Here is a 20,442-nt window from a genome sequence, read left to right as displayed (position 1 = left end):
GGTCCAAACATCAACATTACAATGGCAGTTCACAGGAGCTACAAGGAATTCTGCATCCTTGAAATAAGGCAATAACGAATATCTGGTATTTTCAAGGATTATAAGCATTCATTTTGCCTTTACACATACAGTTTATTTAAGTAGTTAGAAATGCTACATAACTCACAATTCAGAAAGGAGAGAATAATTTATAAGCTTAGCTGTTCTGAAACTTGCTAAATATAATCTGTTACTGTTGTCATTGCCTAAAACACTACAAATACCTTCCCTCAAGTGACCCACTATAATCGACTTAATCCAGACTATTATCCCGTTACAGGATAGTTAAGTCAAAGAGACGTTAGAAACTAAAGTATATGATTAAAACTACCTATCTTTGGAATTTGTTCTTTGATTTTATAAAGAGATTCTCCCCACAGTGGTCCCTTCAGATGACTCAGGCACATAAAGTCTATTCTACTGCTATAAATCCTATTAACAGCAGTAGCCATTCTGTTTAGAATCTGTAAGCACTACAGTAAAAATTAAATTCACTGGATTAGTAAGATCCAGTTATGTATGAGACTGGAAATGAGAAGGTTGCTGCAATGAGACTGAAAATTAAAAAAAAGAGAAGTCGTCTAACAAAATTAATGACTTGGTATATTAACCTCATGTGCTACTACTACATCAGATACATAAAGCTCTTTTCCCCGTTACAAAACCTGAATATTCTCGAAACATCAATATGCCGTAACTGTGTCACATGTTTACAGTCCCAACAGCTCCCTGCCAGCCATCATTGAATTTAAATACTTCTAGTATGACAAACGTTGAAAAAAAAAATTCATAGAGCATGGAAAAGAATCTTCTTTTCATGTGAACAATATTCACAAATTTCCTTGGCTACTTTCCCAGTTCATCTGAATAGGACTTCTGCTCTCCAGATATTCACATACAATGTACTTCTTACTTTTACGTAAGAGAAAACCCTCCTAGACAAGAACTGTTCGTAATTTTTGTAAGGATTTCTTTTGTAATCTTACAAAAAGTACTGGATCTCTACAGGAGTTAAACATTTCAAAATAAATTAAGTGGAAAAATAAAATTGCATCTCTTCAGTTGAAAAGTTACTATTTTAGGCCTAACACTTCACTTATACACACATAGAGGTGCCCTGTTATGTACAGGCCCAGTGAATGCTGCCCTATGAATGCTGATAACACACGTAAAGGAGAGAAGAAATACAGCTGATAGAAGCACTTTAGTTTCCAAAGAAGACAACAGGAGAGACGGCATCCAGGAAATTAGTTGTTAAGGTCACAACAATCAAATCCCAAATCAAATTCACAACTGCATCAAAACAACACAGGTTCAGTCTCAAGGTTTCGTATCAGAATTTAAGTTTCTATACTCCTAGGTAAGGTCTTATTAAAAAAAAAAAAATCACCTAATTAACTTTAGGTACAAACTTAAAACCAATCCAATTGAGAATGAGGTACAAGTCTACGTTTAAATTAACCATATACATAGATGTTACTGAAGTCAGCCTTAAGAGGCTCTTTGAACACTAATGAATGATCATGACAGAGCATTAAAAATGCACGTTCATTCTGTTCATCTGTGCAGAATCTGACAACAGAAATTACATGTGATCATGAAGTCAAAGATATTTCCATTTCCTTAAATATCTCCAAATACCCTCAATTGCTGAGATTTTTTTTGTGAAGACACATTTCAAGAATTCTACAGATTTTTTCTATACTTTTAGAAGAAAGAATAAGGCTAAGAAAATCCAAAGTTATGTGTACTCAATAAAGACAGGGCTATAGTGCACCCTTACATGACCTTTACCTGTTTCTACATCTGTTAAATGCAACATGGAATCAAAGCCCCCGCTGAGGATCCTTCTTCCACAAGATGACCACCGGGCAGCTCGAACAGCACAGGAGTGACAGGAGTATGTTTGTATACAGCAGCCTGTATCTACAGCATCCCATACCTTAAAAAGAAGGATAAGGACAACTTTATCAAGAAGCACAATATTTTTTTCAATGTACTGATAAGTAACTACAGCAAATCATCGTGGCTGAAAAAGCTTTGCATTCTGAAGCCGAATCTGCTAAGCTGTGAAAGTCTGTTTGAAATAACTGCACATTTGATTAGAATTAGGGCATTTAATTAACAAGGAACAAATCAGTAATACATTTGTATTATTTCTTGAAACATCTACGTTGCTCTCAATGGTAATTCATGTTATACTCTCCTATTCATACTGCTGTCCTGCCTCCGTGCAGGGATGTATCCAAATACACTTTCCCTTTAACTCATTTTTCTTCAAAATTTTTATCTCTATCATATCTTGCTTTCCATCAAGTAAGAGGAATCCTAGCAGATTACAGCTTTCACATCTGCATACAGATAGGCTATTACCATATTTCTCACTCAGTTTGTAATTTTAAGTATAACTTTACCTTAACTTCATTGAGGAGGCAGATAAGAATATCATCATGCAGCTACACTGAGCTTTCTAAGGACTGGTCTAAGTCCTCTCAGTTTTTAGTTTCTTCTGGACAGAACTAGGTTGATGATAAGCACTTCTGAAAAGCCTATTCTAGTAGTTACCAAACTTTTTTAAAGTATGTAACAGCTAATATTTTCAGAACATAAATAGTCCTGCTCATATTTTTAAAATAATATTTAAAGAGAAAGGCAATTGTTGCCAAATAATATATTTTAGAAAGCAAAACTAGTCTGAACTATAATTTCAGTTACCAAATACAGTTCACAATAATCAAAAGCACATTCTTTTTCATGGTGCTTTTTTTCCTCATAGATTTAAGACAAAATTAGAAGTTTAGCAACAAATGATCCATATAAAGATCCAGTACACTCACTTCTGTGAGAGAAGGCTAAATATCAAAACTATTTTCCCTATGACTATTCTGCTTCAGTAAAAGCTAGATTATAAAATATCTTATGATTGCATGATTCAATATAATACCTGTGTAGTTGTCTAATAAAATGGATACCAAATGCTATAACCATACCAGTAAATCCTACATTTTATTACTTCTAATATTAGTAGTACAAATAAATCAACACTTTGACTTCATGATAAGTTTTCTTGTAGTTTCAGTAAACCCAAGGTAGTTTATTGCTTTGAAGTCACCATTTTACTTCATGGTACTTCTCTTTGCAATTAGTCATTTTCATCCTGCAAAAACTTGCAGAAGGAAAACACCACTGCCTATGAGCTTAGAAGGTTATTCTGAATTTTGTCTATTCTAATCAATTTCTCAATTCTAAGATTGTTTATATAATGCTGGGAACAGACTAGGCAATTAACAGAATACAAAAAAAAAAAAAGATTTTTTTTAAAGTGAGATCAAATTCAACCTTCAGGTATGTTGACGTTAAGAGTACTGAAGTGAGTACCAAAATAAAATTGACTGCATGTTTGTGCATTTTAAAGGATGTTAAAAACAAAACCAACTCAGTAAATCAGAAAACATAAGTAGATATTTGCTTTCTTGTGGCAACGGTATAATTTAATATGCAAGAGAATGTAAAGGGGCAGAAAAAAGCAAGACTTTTGGTAATGTATTTTTATCTTCAATTGCATTTTCTTCTTACTGGACAAAAAGGACTTGCTGACAATACCATTATTACATAGTCTATACTCAGACGACAACATTCCATTATAGAAAATTATTTCATCAAAGTATCTTCTAGCACAGTGCGCAGTTCTACAATGCAAAGCAACCAATTATCATTAATTACTTGAATAGTCAGTTACAACTGGAACCGTGATGGCCATACCCGAAATATTCTTCCTTACCCACAAGAAAAGAAATCAGACAAATTTTAATATTAAGCTGCTTTTGAAAGTAAGTTTCTCTGCCTTAATGAGTTTTAATGATCATTTCAAGCTTCACAGTATTAAAAAAGGGTTAATTGTGTCTTGAAGGGCTTTTAATATGAGGAAGCTAATGAATGAATCAAGATGAAAGGAAAAACAGGTGGCACATGCTTCAGATATTTTCCTGTCATGTTTTAGTGATTAAGTATGAAAACTCGATTTTCACAAGGATGAAGTAAAGCAAGTTCAACAGCAATTCTGAATTCTTGCTTGAATAAGAAAAAGCTTTATAAACGGAAAAAGCTCAGCCCTAAAGCTGCACAATTCTCTCCATTATGTGAAAAGGAACAAACTGTCAGCTCTCGTGGATGAGAACACTGGCCATGCGCAAGGGACAAGCCACCGAATACCACGTTTCTCTCCACCGTGACCCTTTCCATCAGCTCCTTTTGTTCAGGTAATGGTGGTGCTGCAATGCCTTCTGGAATTAGAGCTGCGTGGGCAAGACAGCTTTGACTGAGGAAATTCACTTCGTTTGTTGCCAATTAATATGAACTTTTAATCATAGATTCAAGCATTGAGGGAAAAAGACCAAGAGTGAAACAAGCACTTAGGAGAGCACCTTCCCTCTCCGAGCCCCATTTCAGCCCAGCACTTCTCCTCCCCTACTCCTTCCCCAGCTTCCTCCGTTCTCAGCAAGCATTCCGTCCAGTCCCTCCACATCCCTTTGACAAGCCCATGGCCACCGCGGGAGGCTACGGCCAGGGCCCAGAGGTTTCTTGTTGCCTCTCCTTGCGTCTTACTCTTTTTGTCCCCGGCTCTTTGCTTCTTACTGCTTTGCTGCTTCTTCTCTGTAGTTGTACATTTCTTCTCCTGTCACCTCCCATCGCCTTCTGTGTGTCCTCACATGCATCCTCATGTTTCCTCACATGTGTCTTTGTGTCCTCTGCCCTCAGCAGCTGCTTCTTTTCTTCAACATATGTGACCAGAGGCACCACACACTCCTCTGAAATCCTGGCCCACAGCGAGTGGTTTTCATCCATTTCAGAGGAAGCTGAAACGAGCTGCAGCAGTCCAGGACAGCTCCTCCCGCACAGCCCAGCCCGCAGCCCCGGCTACCAAACCCACCCCTTTATGCCCAATGCAAGCAGACAGTTCAGGCAGAAGGTTAAGACAGATCTCCATCAAGACATGGTCCAACACAAATTCACTGGAGCCCACAAATGTGCTTTTAAGTAATGCTAAGAGGTGCCACTTCTGCTGTGGCTTCACAGCTTAATGGACTGACAACTCAAACAAGGCAGCAGAAGAGGATGGCAGACCCTGTCCTGCTGTGCAGTGGCAATGCTCTGCCAGCTTCATTTGGGCATATTGAATCCCAGGTGTGGTTCTACATAACCCAACTGGGATTTTCCTTCAAGTCTCATGTCTGGTGAATTTAGCTCAGTGTAACTTTGACACATTAGTGTGTGCCCTGCTGTGAGGAGGATACTGGGCAGAGCATCCCCAGAAGAACAACTTCAGAGTTTTAAGTTTCAATATTCATCTTCCACAGGAAATGGGAAGCTCCGCTTGCTACTTTCAAGAAATTAGCTCTTCAGCAACCACATAAAAGATGCAGCCATGCCCACAGAAAGTCATAAAAGGTGAGACATTCAGTATCAGGAAACAAAATGGAGTGCAAAACTGAAAACAATGCAATTAAAGGACAAGCTATGCCCCTTACGTACAAATAGGAAATTATGAAAAGGTGGGAGCTATGAATGTTCAGCTGTAACAGAACCTGTTTGCCCCAAGTTATAAACACTGTTCTGCGTCTAGAAGTGACTGAGATGTTAACTGTGTTATGCTCACAAATGGAGAATCTCCTTGTATTTCGTTACCAAGGAAAGATGCTTCAAATCCCATCAAAGGATTGTCACAAAGTAGCCACCAAGTCTGCATTTTCTTAGAGAGTTTCTTAGGTAGTTCCCCATTCTTGTAGTATGGCACTTCTATTGCTTAATCACAATAAGGGGAAAACGTGGCTAGAGGGAGAGTTCCAACATACTCCATTCAAAGTTTCAGATGAATGTCTACTTAGTAGATGGTGCTTACTCCATACAAGCAGCCACTGTCATTAAAAAAAAAAAGGAGAGAATTGCAAAGGGATGAGTCCTTTGCATGTGAGTTTGCCTCTCTCTGCCAAACGCTCAGGTGCCAGATTCGCAGATTCTCCAAGATGAAGACATTTCAGGGTTTTTCTTTCAACTGAGATAGTCAAGTGCTTCAAGAATAACTTGTGGAAATTATTTTTTTCTAGTCTGTCTTCACTTTTCCTCATGCTGGCTCAAACCAGGATAGAACACTAAACATGAAAGACTGCATGGCTGTAACCAGCAGAGTCGATGAAATGATCTGCACCCACAAAGAGCATCCAACATGGTGCTTGAACCCAGAAGCATTTACCATGGTAAATAAAAACCAAACAGCCACCAATTAACTAGTTTAGAGCATGGCAATACTTCAAGGAATATAGAACTAGGTTACAATATAGCCACAGGACTTCAGCCTCAAAGAAAATTTTTTCAGCACCTGGTACAAAACAGGGAACAAGAGAGTCCCCCAGAAATAAAAGCCATTAAATATGTCCTATTTCAAGCGAGTGAAGTTGTTGATCATGCCTTCTCTGTCAAACAGGAACATGAACTACAGATTCTTTACCAGAATGAGGATCCCAGACTCACTCTTCTGAATGGCATCTACATATGAGCTCAGAAAAAGGATTTGTATCCAAGAACAGTCTAAGGCTGAAGGCAAAAGCCACAATGCTGTAATTTAAAAAGTCATGGTTGTAAAAACTACAGCTTTAATTTCAAAGTAATTTTTTTTAAGAAATTAAGTGTCTTTGAACTATTTAGAAAGTTGTATTTTAAATACAAAAGGCTGCTGAACTTTAAGCATATCTAGTAATACCTTTGAGTATTAACCTCAACGGTATTATTTGAGTTGATAAATACTCAAATAAATTTGAGTATTTATCAACCTTTAAAGGTTGATAAAATAAATTCATACACTTACATGAAATAAAGGCTTACATATTTAGTACCCAATAAATTATTCAAGCAGGGAGAACAGTTCACAATACATAGGCTGAGATATATATCTTCCTCACAGGCATTTAAACATGTATATCAAGTATTATAGGACTAGAAATAATCATGCATCTGTCAAAGGAAGACAGATTTATATTCAATTATTTTTACCAAGAGATCAACTGTTTTAAGTGTTGTTGCTTGACTTCAAAACTCAGCTCTTACAGACACTCAGTATTACTTCTAGATGAAATACTAAATTCTCATTAAACCTGAGGGTGCTCTTTTATCTTGTGATGTCAGATGTGATTTTAATTGCTGAGCTAAAAAGTTAAAAGCACACATTTCAGCCTGCTGCTCTGAAAATACTGCTTATTGCCACACATTCAAGCAATGTTTTACATTATAAACACTAACCAGTCCATCCTGTCCCCTTATAAAGAACTCCCAAAACAACGAAATATGTAACTGTTATTAGAAAAAAGGCACATATTACTGTATTGCCTCCCCTAAATCTAAAATTATAAACTAATGAATTCTCCAATACTTGAAAGAAATAAACAGCCAAGACTCAAAGCTTTGAAATTAGCTAGTTATTTTCAAAGAATTTCTCCAATGCCTTTCTGGCATTAAGGTATCGTGAACAATTTAATTGCATTTTTTCCAATTTTATTAAAACTGGCTTTAATGTGTCAAGCTGGTTCATATTCCACTACTAATTCATACTATTCTGTACTTCACTATTTATAACATTGCCTTTCCATTTCTTTTCCATCAACTGCTTTCATTTCATTTCCTCTCATATTATAGAGAGTATGGTGATTACATAGTTATCTGCCAGGATTAATGTATGGGGTCAAAACTGCAGGTACAAAAAGCCAAGTGACAAATTATACTAGAGATTTCTTTACAAAAGCTATTTTATTTTTACTTTCTCCAAGGCATGTTGTAATTCAATTGCTCTTTCACATTGTTCATAATATTTGGAAATAAAGGCTTTAGAAGTTGCTTGCTTTCCTGTATAGCTTAGGAACATTGTGAAAATACTGTAACTAGCATTTTAGGTGATATAACCAGACCTCCTCACCCTCAAGATCAAAAGTTCACAAACCACGTAAGCAACCAAACAATATAACAGATGAGATTTATTGTAGGTTATATGTTTCCAGATCCTATTTTCTGTCTGAAAGCTTTCAAGAAAACAGCCCCTGAAAATAAAATGCTTTGGGTGGAAGATAATGAAAACTCTCTTGGTAAGTCGCAAAAGAAAGCAGGAAAGGGTAACCATTTGATACTCAAGTAAATAGCAGCCACAGAAGAACGTTCAGGGATCTGCTATGCTATCAACTAGCTCATAGGACAGAAAATAAAGGCTTTTATCTTACTGACCATCCAAACTAGGCATTCAACCCTAGGAAAAAAAGAGTCACAGCAACACAGGCAAAGTAACCAAATTAAGGTGGGAACTCATCCAGCATAGGAAGACCGATAATTTAGGAATTGAGCACATCTATTCCATTGTCATTCTGTGATTATCTATAAAGCACTTGCCTCCAAGCAAATTAGATTGCAGAAAAAAAAAAAAATACAGCAGCCATACTTTTAGAAAGAGCAAGGTGCATCTATTCTATCAGACAGTCACTAATTGCACAGTGAACCCAAGAACAATGATTCAATTGTGATAAATTAGAGGTTGGAAGCAAGTATCAGGAATTAAGTTGTATGCATTTTGAATTTGCATGCATAAAGGAACTACAGTGGAGCCAATCAAGAATACTAAACAAGAAATTAATTTCTGGAGCATGCCTAACAAAATTAAGAACTTTTTTAACAGATTGATTCAAGTTAATTTCAACATAACATCCATACTAAAATAACAGAACTCTTCCCTCTTGATTTAACTAAGTTGTGTCATTTTTCTGTAATTACCAACTTCCTCTGTCAACAGCTCCTACTACAAGAACAGCAGCAAGAAATTGTTTCCAACTTCTTGATTAATCTAAATACAAAGATGGCATTTAAGAAACAGCTCTGTTCAAGGATAATGTGGGATAGTATGGAGTTACAGGAAGCATGAAGAATTACTATGCTTTGACTAGAACATATGCTGCTCCCTTGCAAAGCATGCTCAGGTTTCTCCGTAGAAGCTTAAGACATGACCCTCTTCTTTCCCTTTTTGGAATAACATTGCTCACTGGTGTGTCTAAAGGAGAAAAAAAAGCCACTGCATGATTGAAAAAATCTGATGTTGAAGGGGCATGTAATGTATTATGTATAAATTCCTAGAGTAACTACAGGAAGATTAAGAATGTTTCATTGTTGTTTCAATTACTGTCTCTTTAAAATAGTGAGCTAAATATTATAGTTTTAGTAGAAGGGAACATTTGTTGAAAGGAGAATTGCGAAAACAGATCACTGTCTTTGCACTCTTTTGTCTAAATGTAGTTAAACTGTGTAAAAACTAAGAGCTGAGGTCCAAGAAAAACTATGAGCTAAGGTCTAGCTTAGTGTATAACTTAATAAACCTATTTTGATACAATTACAAAGGATGTAAATAGCTGTTCAGATTGTTATATACGCTATGATTTATGACATTTTGGGCACACCAGCTTAATTTGTAAACCAAGTGTCCCAAAAAAAAGAGTTTTTCAGCAGGATTCTGTAAAGCTAGATAAAGCTAATGCATTTTCAGATGTGTTGAACACTTGCTCCAGAAATGTTTAAAAGTGTGCTAGGGAACATATTTTAAATTATATACATCTTCCTAATCTAAACACAGTTTAAGAAGTATATATCAACACTGTCATTTGAGTAAGCACTTATGATTTCCACTAACTTCTTGCAGCACATGTAACTCAAAACATTATTATCTTACTAATTCAAAGCATGGGACTAGTGGCTGATAAAAAAAAAAGGCCAACTTCATTATTGCTTTAATATCTGAATAAGAGTTTGTATTTGGATAGTTTACTACTAGACTACCCTCACTACTGCAGAAACAAGGAAAATAGAAAGTCGCAAAATATAATAAATTCAATTAGCTGAGACAGCTAGCATAAGGTCTCACTTAATCCTTTTTTCACCATAAATTTTAATATTAAAATGTTTTGAGTAAATTTATCAAATCAATGAGGTGGAAAATCTTCTCTTTTACAAATTTAACAGGACAATACATTAGATCTTAAGATAGATCTGTTTTTTCAGGGGGCTTTATTCAGGCAGAAGCATTTGAAGTTGTAATACTAGTAGTGTACTGCTAACCAAGAGCAGTACTACTAGAAACTAGTTGGTGGTATGAAAACTGATTTGCAAACATGTCAACAAGCTTTAATCCTGGTGAATCCAGCAAAGGCTGAGTTAAGTATAAGCACCACATTTAGCTTCAGGAGGCAGCAGTAACATACTAAGCATGCCTATGAAATACATTTCTAATTATTTGGTGTGTTTTATTTCAGTCTTCTCTCCCACAAACTCAGCAGCCCTTTCCATAACGAAGGCTCCATAACTGTTAATTGTGAAGCTTCATTTGGGTGGTTTTGCCATTAACAGGAAAATAAAAACCTAATTAAAAGTCTACTTTGAGCTGCCAGCATCCTATAAAATGATTTTAAGAAAACGTTAATAGACTAAGATAAAACATTGACATTTTCAGCTGGCAAAGGGAGAGACAAGAGAAGTAAAATAGAATTCTGTAAAAAGAAAACAAAAACCCCACACCGCTATGGCAAGAGCTATCCATCTGATTATATACAATAAGGGTATGTTCCTGGTATAGCTTTAATAACGAGAGATACTACACTCAACCTAAGCTTGTCTGTTGGCCATCTACTCTTGGAAATACACCTAACAATTCTATACTTCAAAACCTAACTTATAGCACAAGGAAAATCTAATCAGCCAATCAAAACTGAAAACAAATAATTTTCAAGTATACAAATTGGCTGAGGTTTTGCCAATATAAATAATGCAGCCTCCATGGAAGCCTTTCAAGTCAAAACTGGCAAAGAGAACTCTTAGGAAAGATGTAAATTATAAAAAAAAAAAAAAAGGGTAATGGTAAGAGACGGACTAAGACTGATGTAAACATTTCACAGACATTTCTATCGGAGAATTTGTAAATTACGTATTGCCATTGTATCAAAAGCTAAAGTTTTACCGAACATGCTGCATTTTTCTCAAGATGTACTAATCTCACCTGCAACTAACTTTTTATCCCTAATCCCTCGATTCTGAAATGGAAAAAGTAAACAAAACATGGACACTAGGGAATTCCTATTTCTTGGATGTTACTCATGTCTGGAATTACAGAAAGACAGACGAGATGGATAGCTGGGACAAGACATTATTTCCAGTTCGCGGTTTTCAATATTCTTCCCCTGTTAATCATATGCAGTTTCTGGACAATTCCGGGCAAAGTCAAATCTTCCAGTGTTTGCCAGCCCTCTCAGAGGGAGGCCTTTGCTTTCAGTTGTTTGATGGTACATACACACGCATATTCCACATCCAGATGAAATGTTGCTAAACATTGGCAAATCTTGCTAAACATCCACAAGCATGGATGTTGCAACATGAAGTATCAGAACAGTAATAATATATTTAAATGCTTGATTAAAGTAAATAAATGCTAGCCTATTACATCATTATTCAGAAATAGGCCCTGCTGCCTTTACAAACTGAACCTACAGATTAGAATTAGCTTGTTTATAAAGGATGTTTACCTAGAATTAACATCTCTGTGATGAGAACTGAAATAAAACTGTCAAAATATGAAGAAGCTCAGGGTGAAATCTTGGCCTGCCAGGTCATTTACATGAAAACACAGTTAAAAGTTTCAAAGTTATTCAACAGCAGTTATATCTGAATGCTTTCATGACACAGCAACTCAATGTAAAATCTTCTTTTTATTACGGCATATCTGTAGCTGTGCCTGTTGAGCTGAAGTTGTGCCAGATTTATAGTGAATTATTTTCATGCAACACCTGGGCTTCACAAAAATAACAAAGCTGAACAGGAACTTTCTTTCAGGCTGTTTGCATAGGATAACATAAGCACTGGATATGTAATAATCTACTTCATAAAACCTAGCTTCTGAGGCACACATACACATGAAATAAAGAGTGTATCATCAGAAATTCTTCTCTTGGATGGCGAATCAATTCAATATGAAGGCTATCATTATTATGCAATGCAGATAAAATGTTACAAAAATCAGACAAAATATTCAGGTGTGGAAGATATACCTAATACAACAATCAAAACCAAATCTAATACTCCCTTTATTTGATAGAATGGTAATTTAGAGGGTTTGTTATATTTAACAAACCAATGAAAAGATTAAGGAGGCCTTCAATTGTGCTGCTACAGTCCATTATGAAGTGCAATTATGAGAAGGTAAAATTATTTCAGTGCAAGTCCTCAGAGAGGCCATTAAGGTGCCATTAAAAGATCATTATAATGTCTAACTTCAACAGTAAAGCGACTTCATTACAAGTCATCCTATCATTTTAAAGAGAGGAATGCAATTCTCACCAAGAAGAGGTATTCTAATTCACAATAACTACATCATCCTCATTTTGGCTCTTTTTTTTTTCAATTTTAAACTTTGTTAACCTTGTGCTTGCTTATGGAAGAATTAAGAACCAAGTGGTCCAATTTCCAGATGTGTTGTCACAAGAGTCACACATGCCAATGGAAGTTGAGGGTGGGGCGTTAATAAACTTTAAGTTTTAGATTTAGTTTGAAAATTCAGATTTTAATCACTCAATGTTATAGCACCTACTATAACTTACTCTCTTAACTGAGGGAATGCTAACAACATTATTAATTTCTGATTAAACAATTAGCAGTTTAATACATATACTGCATAAATATGCGGTTAAGAACAATTAGACAATATATTTAGGACCACTTGATAAGCATTTGGGTCTGGAAAAATATTGCAAAATTACTTTTAAATTCATTAAATACATAGTGATTCTTCACTTTTAGGCACTGAAGATAGCTTCTCTTTTCAGTCCAGAGATTCCCTAACCTTTGCTTCACTTTCTACCAGGAAGCTCATTTCCCTCAAAATTGGAATAAATCATCCCTGCAGAAAGCTTGGGTTATTTCAGATGCACTTACAAGGCTAATCTAGCAGTTATTCCAACGCGGCTCTGCCCAGCGCAGTGACTGATGAATAGTTTCAAAGACGGGAGCTGTGTCGGAGCTGTCCGGGCCTCAGCATGCCGTGCCACCGCAGCACACGCCATGTTACGGAGCAGCACCCTCTCTCCATGCACCAGCACAGCCACCACCACGCGAGTGACTCGCTGCTGAAGGCGGACCAGACACATCTTCCTACGGATGAGCAAGGCAGAGCCTGACATAGGCACTGCTCGGGAGAGGGGTTCAGCGGAATAATAACCAGACATTTGTTACTAAATACAGTTTTAAAAGGGTACTGTTAGAGAACGTGCCATTAAGTGGTGATAATCAACACCATCTCCAAAAAAAAACCCAATAGTAAAGTGGTTTTCAATCTGTTTGAGTTTCCAGAACAGAAAGAAAATCCCAGTGGGGACACAGACCATGCAGCTACCTTAAACTGCCTGTCAAGTAACGCACTTTTCTTAATCACTTTTATGGATCCCTTAGAAGTAACCTATGTTCCTAAGGATCCAGTAATCACAGACTTAAGACATTTTACTACTAACTATTAAATGACATTGTTAGAGTATCATTACCTTACTGAAGTACTATCACTACTGTGCAAGCTTTGGCCTATCATTTGTCATAAAGGTACTTCAGCTTTGAATCTCTCACACAAAATAAATGAAAATTTATTAACTTCAGCAGTAGTTGATTTTTCAACTCTGATAATCACAGGCTGAAGGCGGGATGGGGGTGAAACTTGGAACTAGTGCATCTTCCTTGAAGAATAAATTATTCCACATCATTGAGAAGTAAAAAATTTTTCCCCAGTCAACTCAAAATACATGTTTCAGAGTCAGAGTTCTAAACATCTATATATACACACTGTTTAAACAATACATGAAATAACTAGAACCACTTATGCTCTTAAAATCAATTATTAGTTTGAATAGTAACAACAGTATAATAAAATAGCATAGACAGATCTAGATTCTAAACATGAAAGAGTATCCCACAATGTGTTGCACATGCCTGATGTTAAATACCACATTAAAGGGCAAGATAAAGCAGCATTCTATTTTTTTAAGTGTCATAATACTTTAAGGATCAATATCTGCTTTAATTCTTAACATCTTTGATCACTATTTAAACAAAAGGTTTTTAAATTTGAAATAGTCTTTCTAAAGATGTTTTTAAAATGAAATTTCAGATCAGTTTCAAATTATGAAGTATTCCTACACTCACTTGAAAATAAAACCTATCTACAGTATCTTATCTGAGGGGCTGTTGGGTGTTTTGTTTTGTTTTGGTTTTTTTAAATGGGTTTTGCAACACAATCATGGACCATCTGACTTCAGTTCATTGTTCTGAAGCATTTCCAGTAAACATCTAGTTAAGATACAGGATCGAGCTTTGAGATTTAGGGGCACAAAGTTTACTCATGTACAGTGCGTGTGGCAGAGAAGTTTATTTTTTAAGCAGGGCTGAGTGCTACAAGTTTCGAATATGCATTTATTTTTAGTATCACAGTGGAATACAAGGCACGTTTTAAAAGTGACAAAATCACTTGCAACAAATTAAATACAGTAGGAGCCATACATCTTACTTGTTTAATGAACAGTACTAGCAGCACAGGTTCCACCCCCACTAAAATAAAAAAGTATTAAAACAAACTCAGTTAAATGATCTTGCTGTTTGAAAATACTTCCAGGGAAGCGGGCAATGAAGAGAAGCCCTAACACAAATCAGTGGTCCTTAGACACCATCTGAACTTCTCTAAAGGAATGACTGCCATCCCAGGGGGGGATATCAACTAAAAATTGAGGAGAGACATGTTGAACAACCAGAAAACTATATCTTATCATCTATTTAAATGATAATCAAGGTGTGCAGGCACACAAAGTGGTGTGAAAAAGCAGCTTTGTTTCTCATAATACGTGTTAGAGCTTTAATTCCTATGTTGGTTAGAAACTATGGTACAAAACTGTCCAAAACACGATCCTTGTGCAGCTGCTAGTCTTTTTTATTGGTTAGATTTCTTTACAGCATTACAGTTGACAGAAAACTGACATGTTTATTTTTGTTACTTTTATGCATTTTTTTTCTACATTGCCAAGTGAAATCTTCACAGTTCCGGTTTCCTTCCTTTAAACCAAAACATCATTATTAGCAAAATTCTCCCGAAACCATTTTATCTTGCCTGCTCATTTAAATACTTCAGGGAAATTACACTGGTAGACTATCAAAACACATTGATTCCTTCTTGAAAAGCACATGTCTGTTTGTCAGAATGTTTTATATCTCATGTATCATTTTAAAAGACACTAGAAAACTGCAGTCATTAGCAGCATAAATTCTTCACATAATGAGATCAAGATCTCCAAATACACTGATTCTTCTTTCGCCTTTTATTTTGGCAGACAGCTAGAGTTTTTTCAGTTGTTCTTTGCTCTTAAAAAGGAGAGATTCCAAAAGAACAGAGATGCAATAGAGTTAAGAGCAGCATTCTTTCCCCTACTCCAAGATTTGGGAAAATACTTTGCTTTTCATTGATATCACACCACTCTTAGCCCTGTAGGCTAAGAGCCCTTTAAAGGCCAGCAAGACACTCGTGGCACAGCAGCGTAGCTGGCAGCAAATACCCTTGGACAGAGGTGCCAGCTCCTCAGATCAGTTCAGCATCCTCTGTATTACATCGCTGCCTCCACTGCTGGTTTCAGCATAAACTCTGGAGTACCAAGACCTCAAGCGAATCGGTCACTTTACACACAGCACTTGCTTGTCTCTAAAAGCAGGGAAGCTGCAACTTCTGAAAACTATACTAATCTAGACACATGGGGAACTGCAAAAAGTTGAACATATATTAAGGTATAGGATCCATGTTATCAGGGACTTGAAGATATTTGATTTTGGCTACATATTTTAATATCCAGATAAATAATTAATTCTGGACTGTCCACCACAGCTTGTAGTTGCATTTTACCGAAGCTGTATTACACAATTAGAAACAAGCCAGAGTGAAATTTACCTCCAGAGGAAGAAATATCAGAGCCACTTCTGGCAGCTGAGCAACTTCAACAGCTTGATTCATTCCCACAGAAATTGCCTTACCCGGCAGGAGCTCAGAAACAGGGGTGAAGAGAAGAGATGGCTGCAAGCCCACTGTTTGATTAAGTTCTTGCAGTAAAGGTCTTGAAGTAAGAGCATATTTTTTCATTTTTTCAGAGTGGAATACAGTTTGAGAAATACAAGGAGCAGTTTGATTACTTAAGTGAGAGTGAGGATAAGACTAAACTTCAGGTACAGCAGAGAGAACTTTGTACTAGAATTAGTTTAACCAGGACAACAAAAGAGCACTGAAAAAGGTAATGTATTTTGACAGCTTATTTAAAATTATACTGGATATTTTTAAACTGCTCTGAAGAATACATCTAGCCTGAAGGTTACAGGGATAAACTTTGGTTGAGGTTTTTTCAAGATTTTTCTCTGTAAAATGTTATTTAGCAGGATGGACGTACGATATAGGAGCCTCCACTTGTTCAAGTTATACCAGGATCACCCAGACAGAGAATCTTTCCTATTTTTCTTGTGGAAAACATCCTGATTTATAACAATTGTTTGTACCATTACTGAGCTATTACAATTTTCAGGCATCTCTAAGAACTAGGGAAAGTAATAGCGAAAACATACGAGGAATTTCTTGTCCAAGCGACAAAGGTACAAGATTTGGTCTCCTGCTTCCCCTGGAACAAGCTGCTATGTATATTGTGAGTGTTATGCCTTCTAACACACACATCAAATTGTTGCATGTGAATTGGAAGTATGTACCTCCAATGTAAACTAAAGAGCCTCCAGACAACATCTCTGAGCACAAAGATGCCTTCCATAATCCTCACTGACGATTCCTCTTAGGGAGATCAGCACAAGGTCCAAATCTCTCTGCCACAGGTATTCCTGCTCAGGTACGTCTCCACTGGAAGGCCAAAGGTAGATTTTATCCAGAATGAATTCTATGAAAAATACTGTTAAATACTGGAAGCTGAAGAGCATCACAGAATGAATAACATCGCGAGATACAAGTGATCATTACACTATGGATGTATGCATTTCCTGGCCACTCACAAGTGTCTCCAGTATTTGGAATCATAGGAGGAAGACAGCCTAAAGACCTTGGGATTTCTCAGAGGTTCACATTTTGGTCACAGGATATGCAGTGCCTCCTATAAGATCTGCTAACTCATAGAAAACAGGGAGGATGGCTGTCTTCCACAGAGCCTAGGTTTCCTTTAATGTGTGCAGCAGTACAGGCAAAAGGTATTCCCTCAGCATATTCTTGACATTTAAATGTAGAAGAGAATCCTGCTCTGCAGTGGCTATCTAGGAAACAAGCCAGCTGCAAAACAACCTGCCCATTTTTAAAAAAATTTTTGCAGTTTCCCTCCAAACACACCACAACTTGGATTTCTTCACTCCGTGCACGTATCACCACAAAACTTTTCCTTGGCCCACTGGTGGGGCACTGCACAGTTGCAGGGCTGGTAAGCACATTTAGAAGGTTACTGTGACCAACAGAAGTCTCACCTTCCCTTCCAGCTTCCCCCATGCTACAGACAAAAATATTTCGCTTCCACATGTGTCCCCAGCATGCTGGGACCAGTGCACTAATTCCTGCTCTTCACATCCATGTGTCTCTATGCTAAAGAGAGGGCTACATTTTGTTTTTTGTTTCCCCAGTTGGTAAAGCCCCCAGCAGCATTACTCCAACTGTCCCAGGTTAACTGAGACTTGATTAACTCACAGTAATTTTAGCACAGATGTACAACATCAACTGTGTCATCCTATTTTAAGTATATTCACTTTTCAAGTGAAGTGATTACAGCAGCTCCTCTTTTTCAAGCAATTTACACAACGTCAACATGCATCATTAGAATACTCAGACTGTATTTTTTTTTTGAGGGAACTCAAGTATCTACATATTAACAGCTTTACATAAAACAAAACTGATTAGCTTTTGTTATTTCTCCTTTGCATATCTATGCAATCCGTAAGACAGAAAGAGGCCTGGCATTCATATGACAAATAGCAGAAGATTGCAAATATGTTTAATATTCCTTTTTGTAATATAGTTCGGTTCTTATAACATCATTTAGATTGCCCTATGGAGTTTCTGTACTTTGTACTTTATAACGTTTAATCTCTCTCCTGAGAAATCTTGAAGAACAACCTATTACATAAGTCAACCCAACAGTAAGTTATTGACAATGATTTCATGAAGGCCTTTATCCCAAAGGGCACTGGTAGGTAATTTGCAAACCTAACGTACATCTAGTCAGCAGAGAGGGTTTTCTATGTTCGCTTGCATTCCCATAATGTCATACAGTGATACAGCCAACCTGAAGTTGAACAACAGATGTTTGATTGTATTTTCCAGAACAGTTCACATCAAATTTTAAGATTTGAAAAATAACAGCTAGTTATTTCTTTCATATCCTCCAAAAGACTTTGGTAAATAGCCTTTTCTTTATTAATACATCAGGGGGCTGTTTAATAATAGATTCAACATTAAACACAGCCTCAGTATTAATTTTTAAAAATATATTTATTTTTTTCTGAAGGCTGATAAGCATCTAAAAATTGCATATTTACTTTACCTGGCCATCACATGGTGAGAAAAATGACAGCAATTTATGATACAATAAGCTGTGCCTTAAAGAGGGATTATTATTATTACACAAGCACATGTAATGTGTGATGGGGTAAACAAGGAAACTATCATTGTTGAAGAATTACTTTTTTTTTTTAAGGGAAAAAACTTGAAGACAATCCTTTGACATTTCAATTAAGTTCCTACATGAAAAGCAGAGAAGATGAAAAAAAAAGATGGAAGAGGGAAGCTGGAAACTAGAACATAGGGAGAATTTTCGAGGATCTATGAGGGTTTTTTTCCTGTTGCAGTGCAAGCTATCTTGGGTTGTATAATGTTCTTTGCCAAGAAAAACCATCCTTACAGAGAGAAAAAAACATCCTAAGCATAGGTGCTCTGACTAAAAAAAAACCTTCTGGTATTATCATAAGCCATATTTCTTTAGCTGAAGATGTCAACACACCTTTGTAACACCTCATGATGTATCTAAACTGCCAGTCTAATTTGCTACTGCTTCTCTCTTATTCTGCCAAAAAAAAAAATCAACTGCTTGCTTTTTTTAAAAAAGAAACAAATATTACATACTGTGTGGTTTAGATGTTAAAAAACACTGCCCAGATGTAGCAGAGCAAAGGGAATGGAATAAGTGATTCTCCACTAAACAATGCTAGAGGTAAAAAGTACAGAGGGCCTAAGCAACAGTAACAATTTTAACAATAAGTTACACAAAATCTGTTTTTTATACTCCTAAACCTTTAGAAGCAAAGTACATTTTTCACAGTGGGTAAGAAATTCCATAAACATAAGTACTACCTTGAGTAATTATTGTTAATTAACTAGCAATGAGGCACTATTTCCAAGTGTGACATTTAAAGCACATAATGTGATTGTGAATATTCACAAAGATAATTAAGTTCATCTGCTTCAAGTCCTTGATTTCAGCACATCTGAAAACACCTCTTAAACTATCATTAGACCTGTAATCAAGTATTTTGTTGCTCAGGAAAATTGGATACCTTTGCTTACCTGCTAATATAGGGATATGTGTTCAAATGGAAGTACATGGCTTTTGTTAAGAAACTCTCCTTCAGGCAAAAGCTGAGAAAAATACCAAACCACTAACTCTGACTGTTTTCTCAGACAGTTAAAAATAAATTCCTCACACCATCAGATGGAAACAAAAACAAGACCACAAGACTGACATGAAGGATACTTGTTTGAAAGTATTCATCATCAAGCCAGGGGTACCCCTACAGTGCATACGAAGGATACTATCCATATTATGTTGTATACTTTATTCCATCATGTTTACAGCTAGGTGTCGTGGTTTTAGGCTGATCCAGCAACTAAAACTCACACAGTCTCTCCTTCTCCAGTAAAGTAGAGAGGAGAGGAAAAAAAAACAAAAAACAAAGGGACTGAGGGTTGAGACAAGAACAGAGGGAGCACCCACCAACCATGGTCCTGGGCAAAACAGGCAGAGCTTTTCTCAAAGCAAAACAGTTTATTAATGATTACTTAGAAGGACAAAGGGAAACAAAAAAAACGATTACTCGAGAGGACAGAAAGAAACAAAACCAGATCTTAAAACCGACACCTTCCCCCCCACCTTTCCTTTTCCTCCCGGCTCTACCTCCTCCCCCCAGCAGCACAGGGGGCAGGGACTGGGGGAGTGCAGGTCAGTTCATTCCGTGCTGTTACTGCTGCTTCTTTCTTAAAGGAGAAGGAGTCCTTACACCCTTTTCCCCTGC

At 36.6% G+C, this 20,442-nt stretch overlaps 1 protein-coding gene across 2 annotated transcripts in view; it reads right to left on the bottom strand.

Annotated features, from left to right (window-relative positions):
• Positions 1-20,442, bottom strand: part of WDR25 (WD repeat domain 25) — a 65,705-nt gene that overhangs the window by 25,544 nt on the left and 19,719 nt on the right. For both annotated transcript variants that reach the window (XM_086613362.1, XM_086613361.1), the window contains one exon: positions 1,834-1,981. In XM_086613362.1, the coding sequence (XP_086469488.1) occupies positions 1,834-1,981 (148 nt within the window). The remainder of the gene's footprint in view (positions 1-1,833; positions 1,982-20,442) is intronic.

Source organism: Tauraco erythrolophus, chromosome 6 (genome assembly GCF_009769465.1).
Source record: "Tauraco erythrolophus isolate bTauEry1 chromosome 6, bTauEry1.pri, whole genome shotgun sequence".
NCBI classification, from domain to species: Eukaryota; Metazoa; Chordata; class Aves; order Musophagiformes; family Musophagidae; genus Tauraco; species Tauraco erythrolophus.
This window is presented reverse-complemented; position numbering and strand designations above follow the sequence as displayed.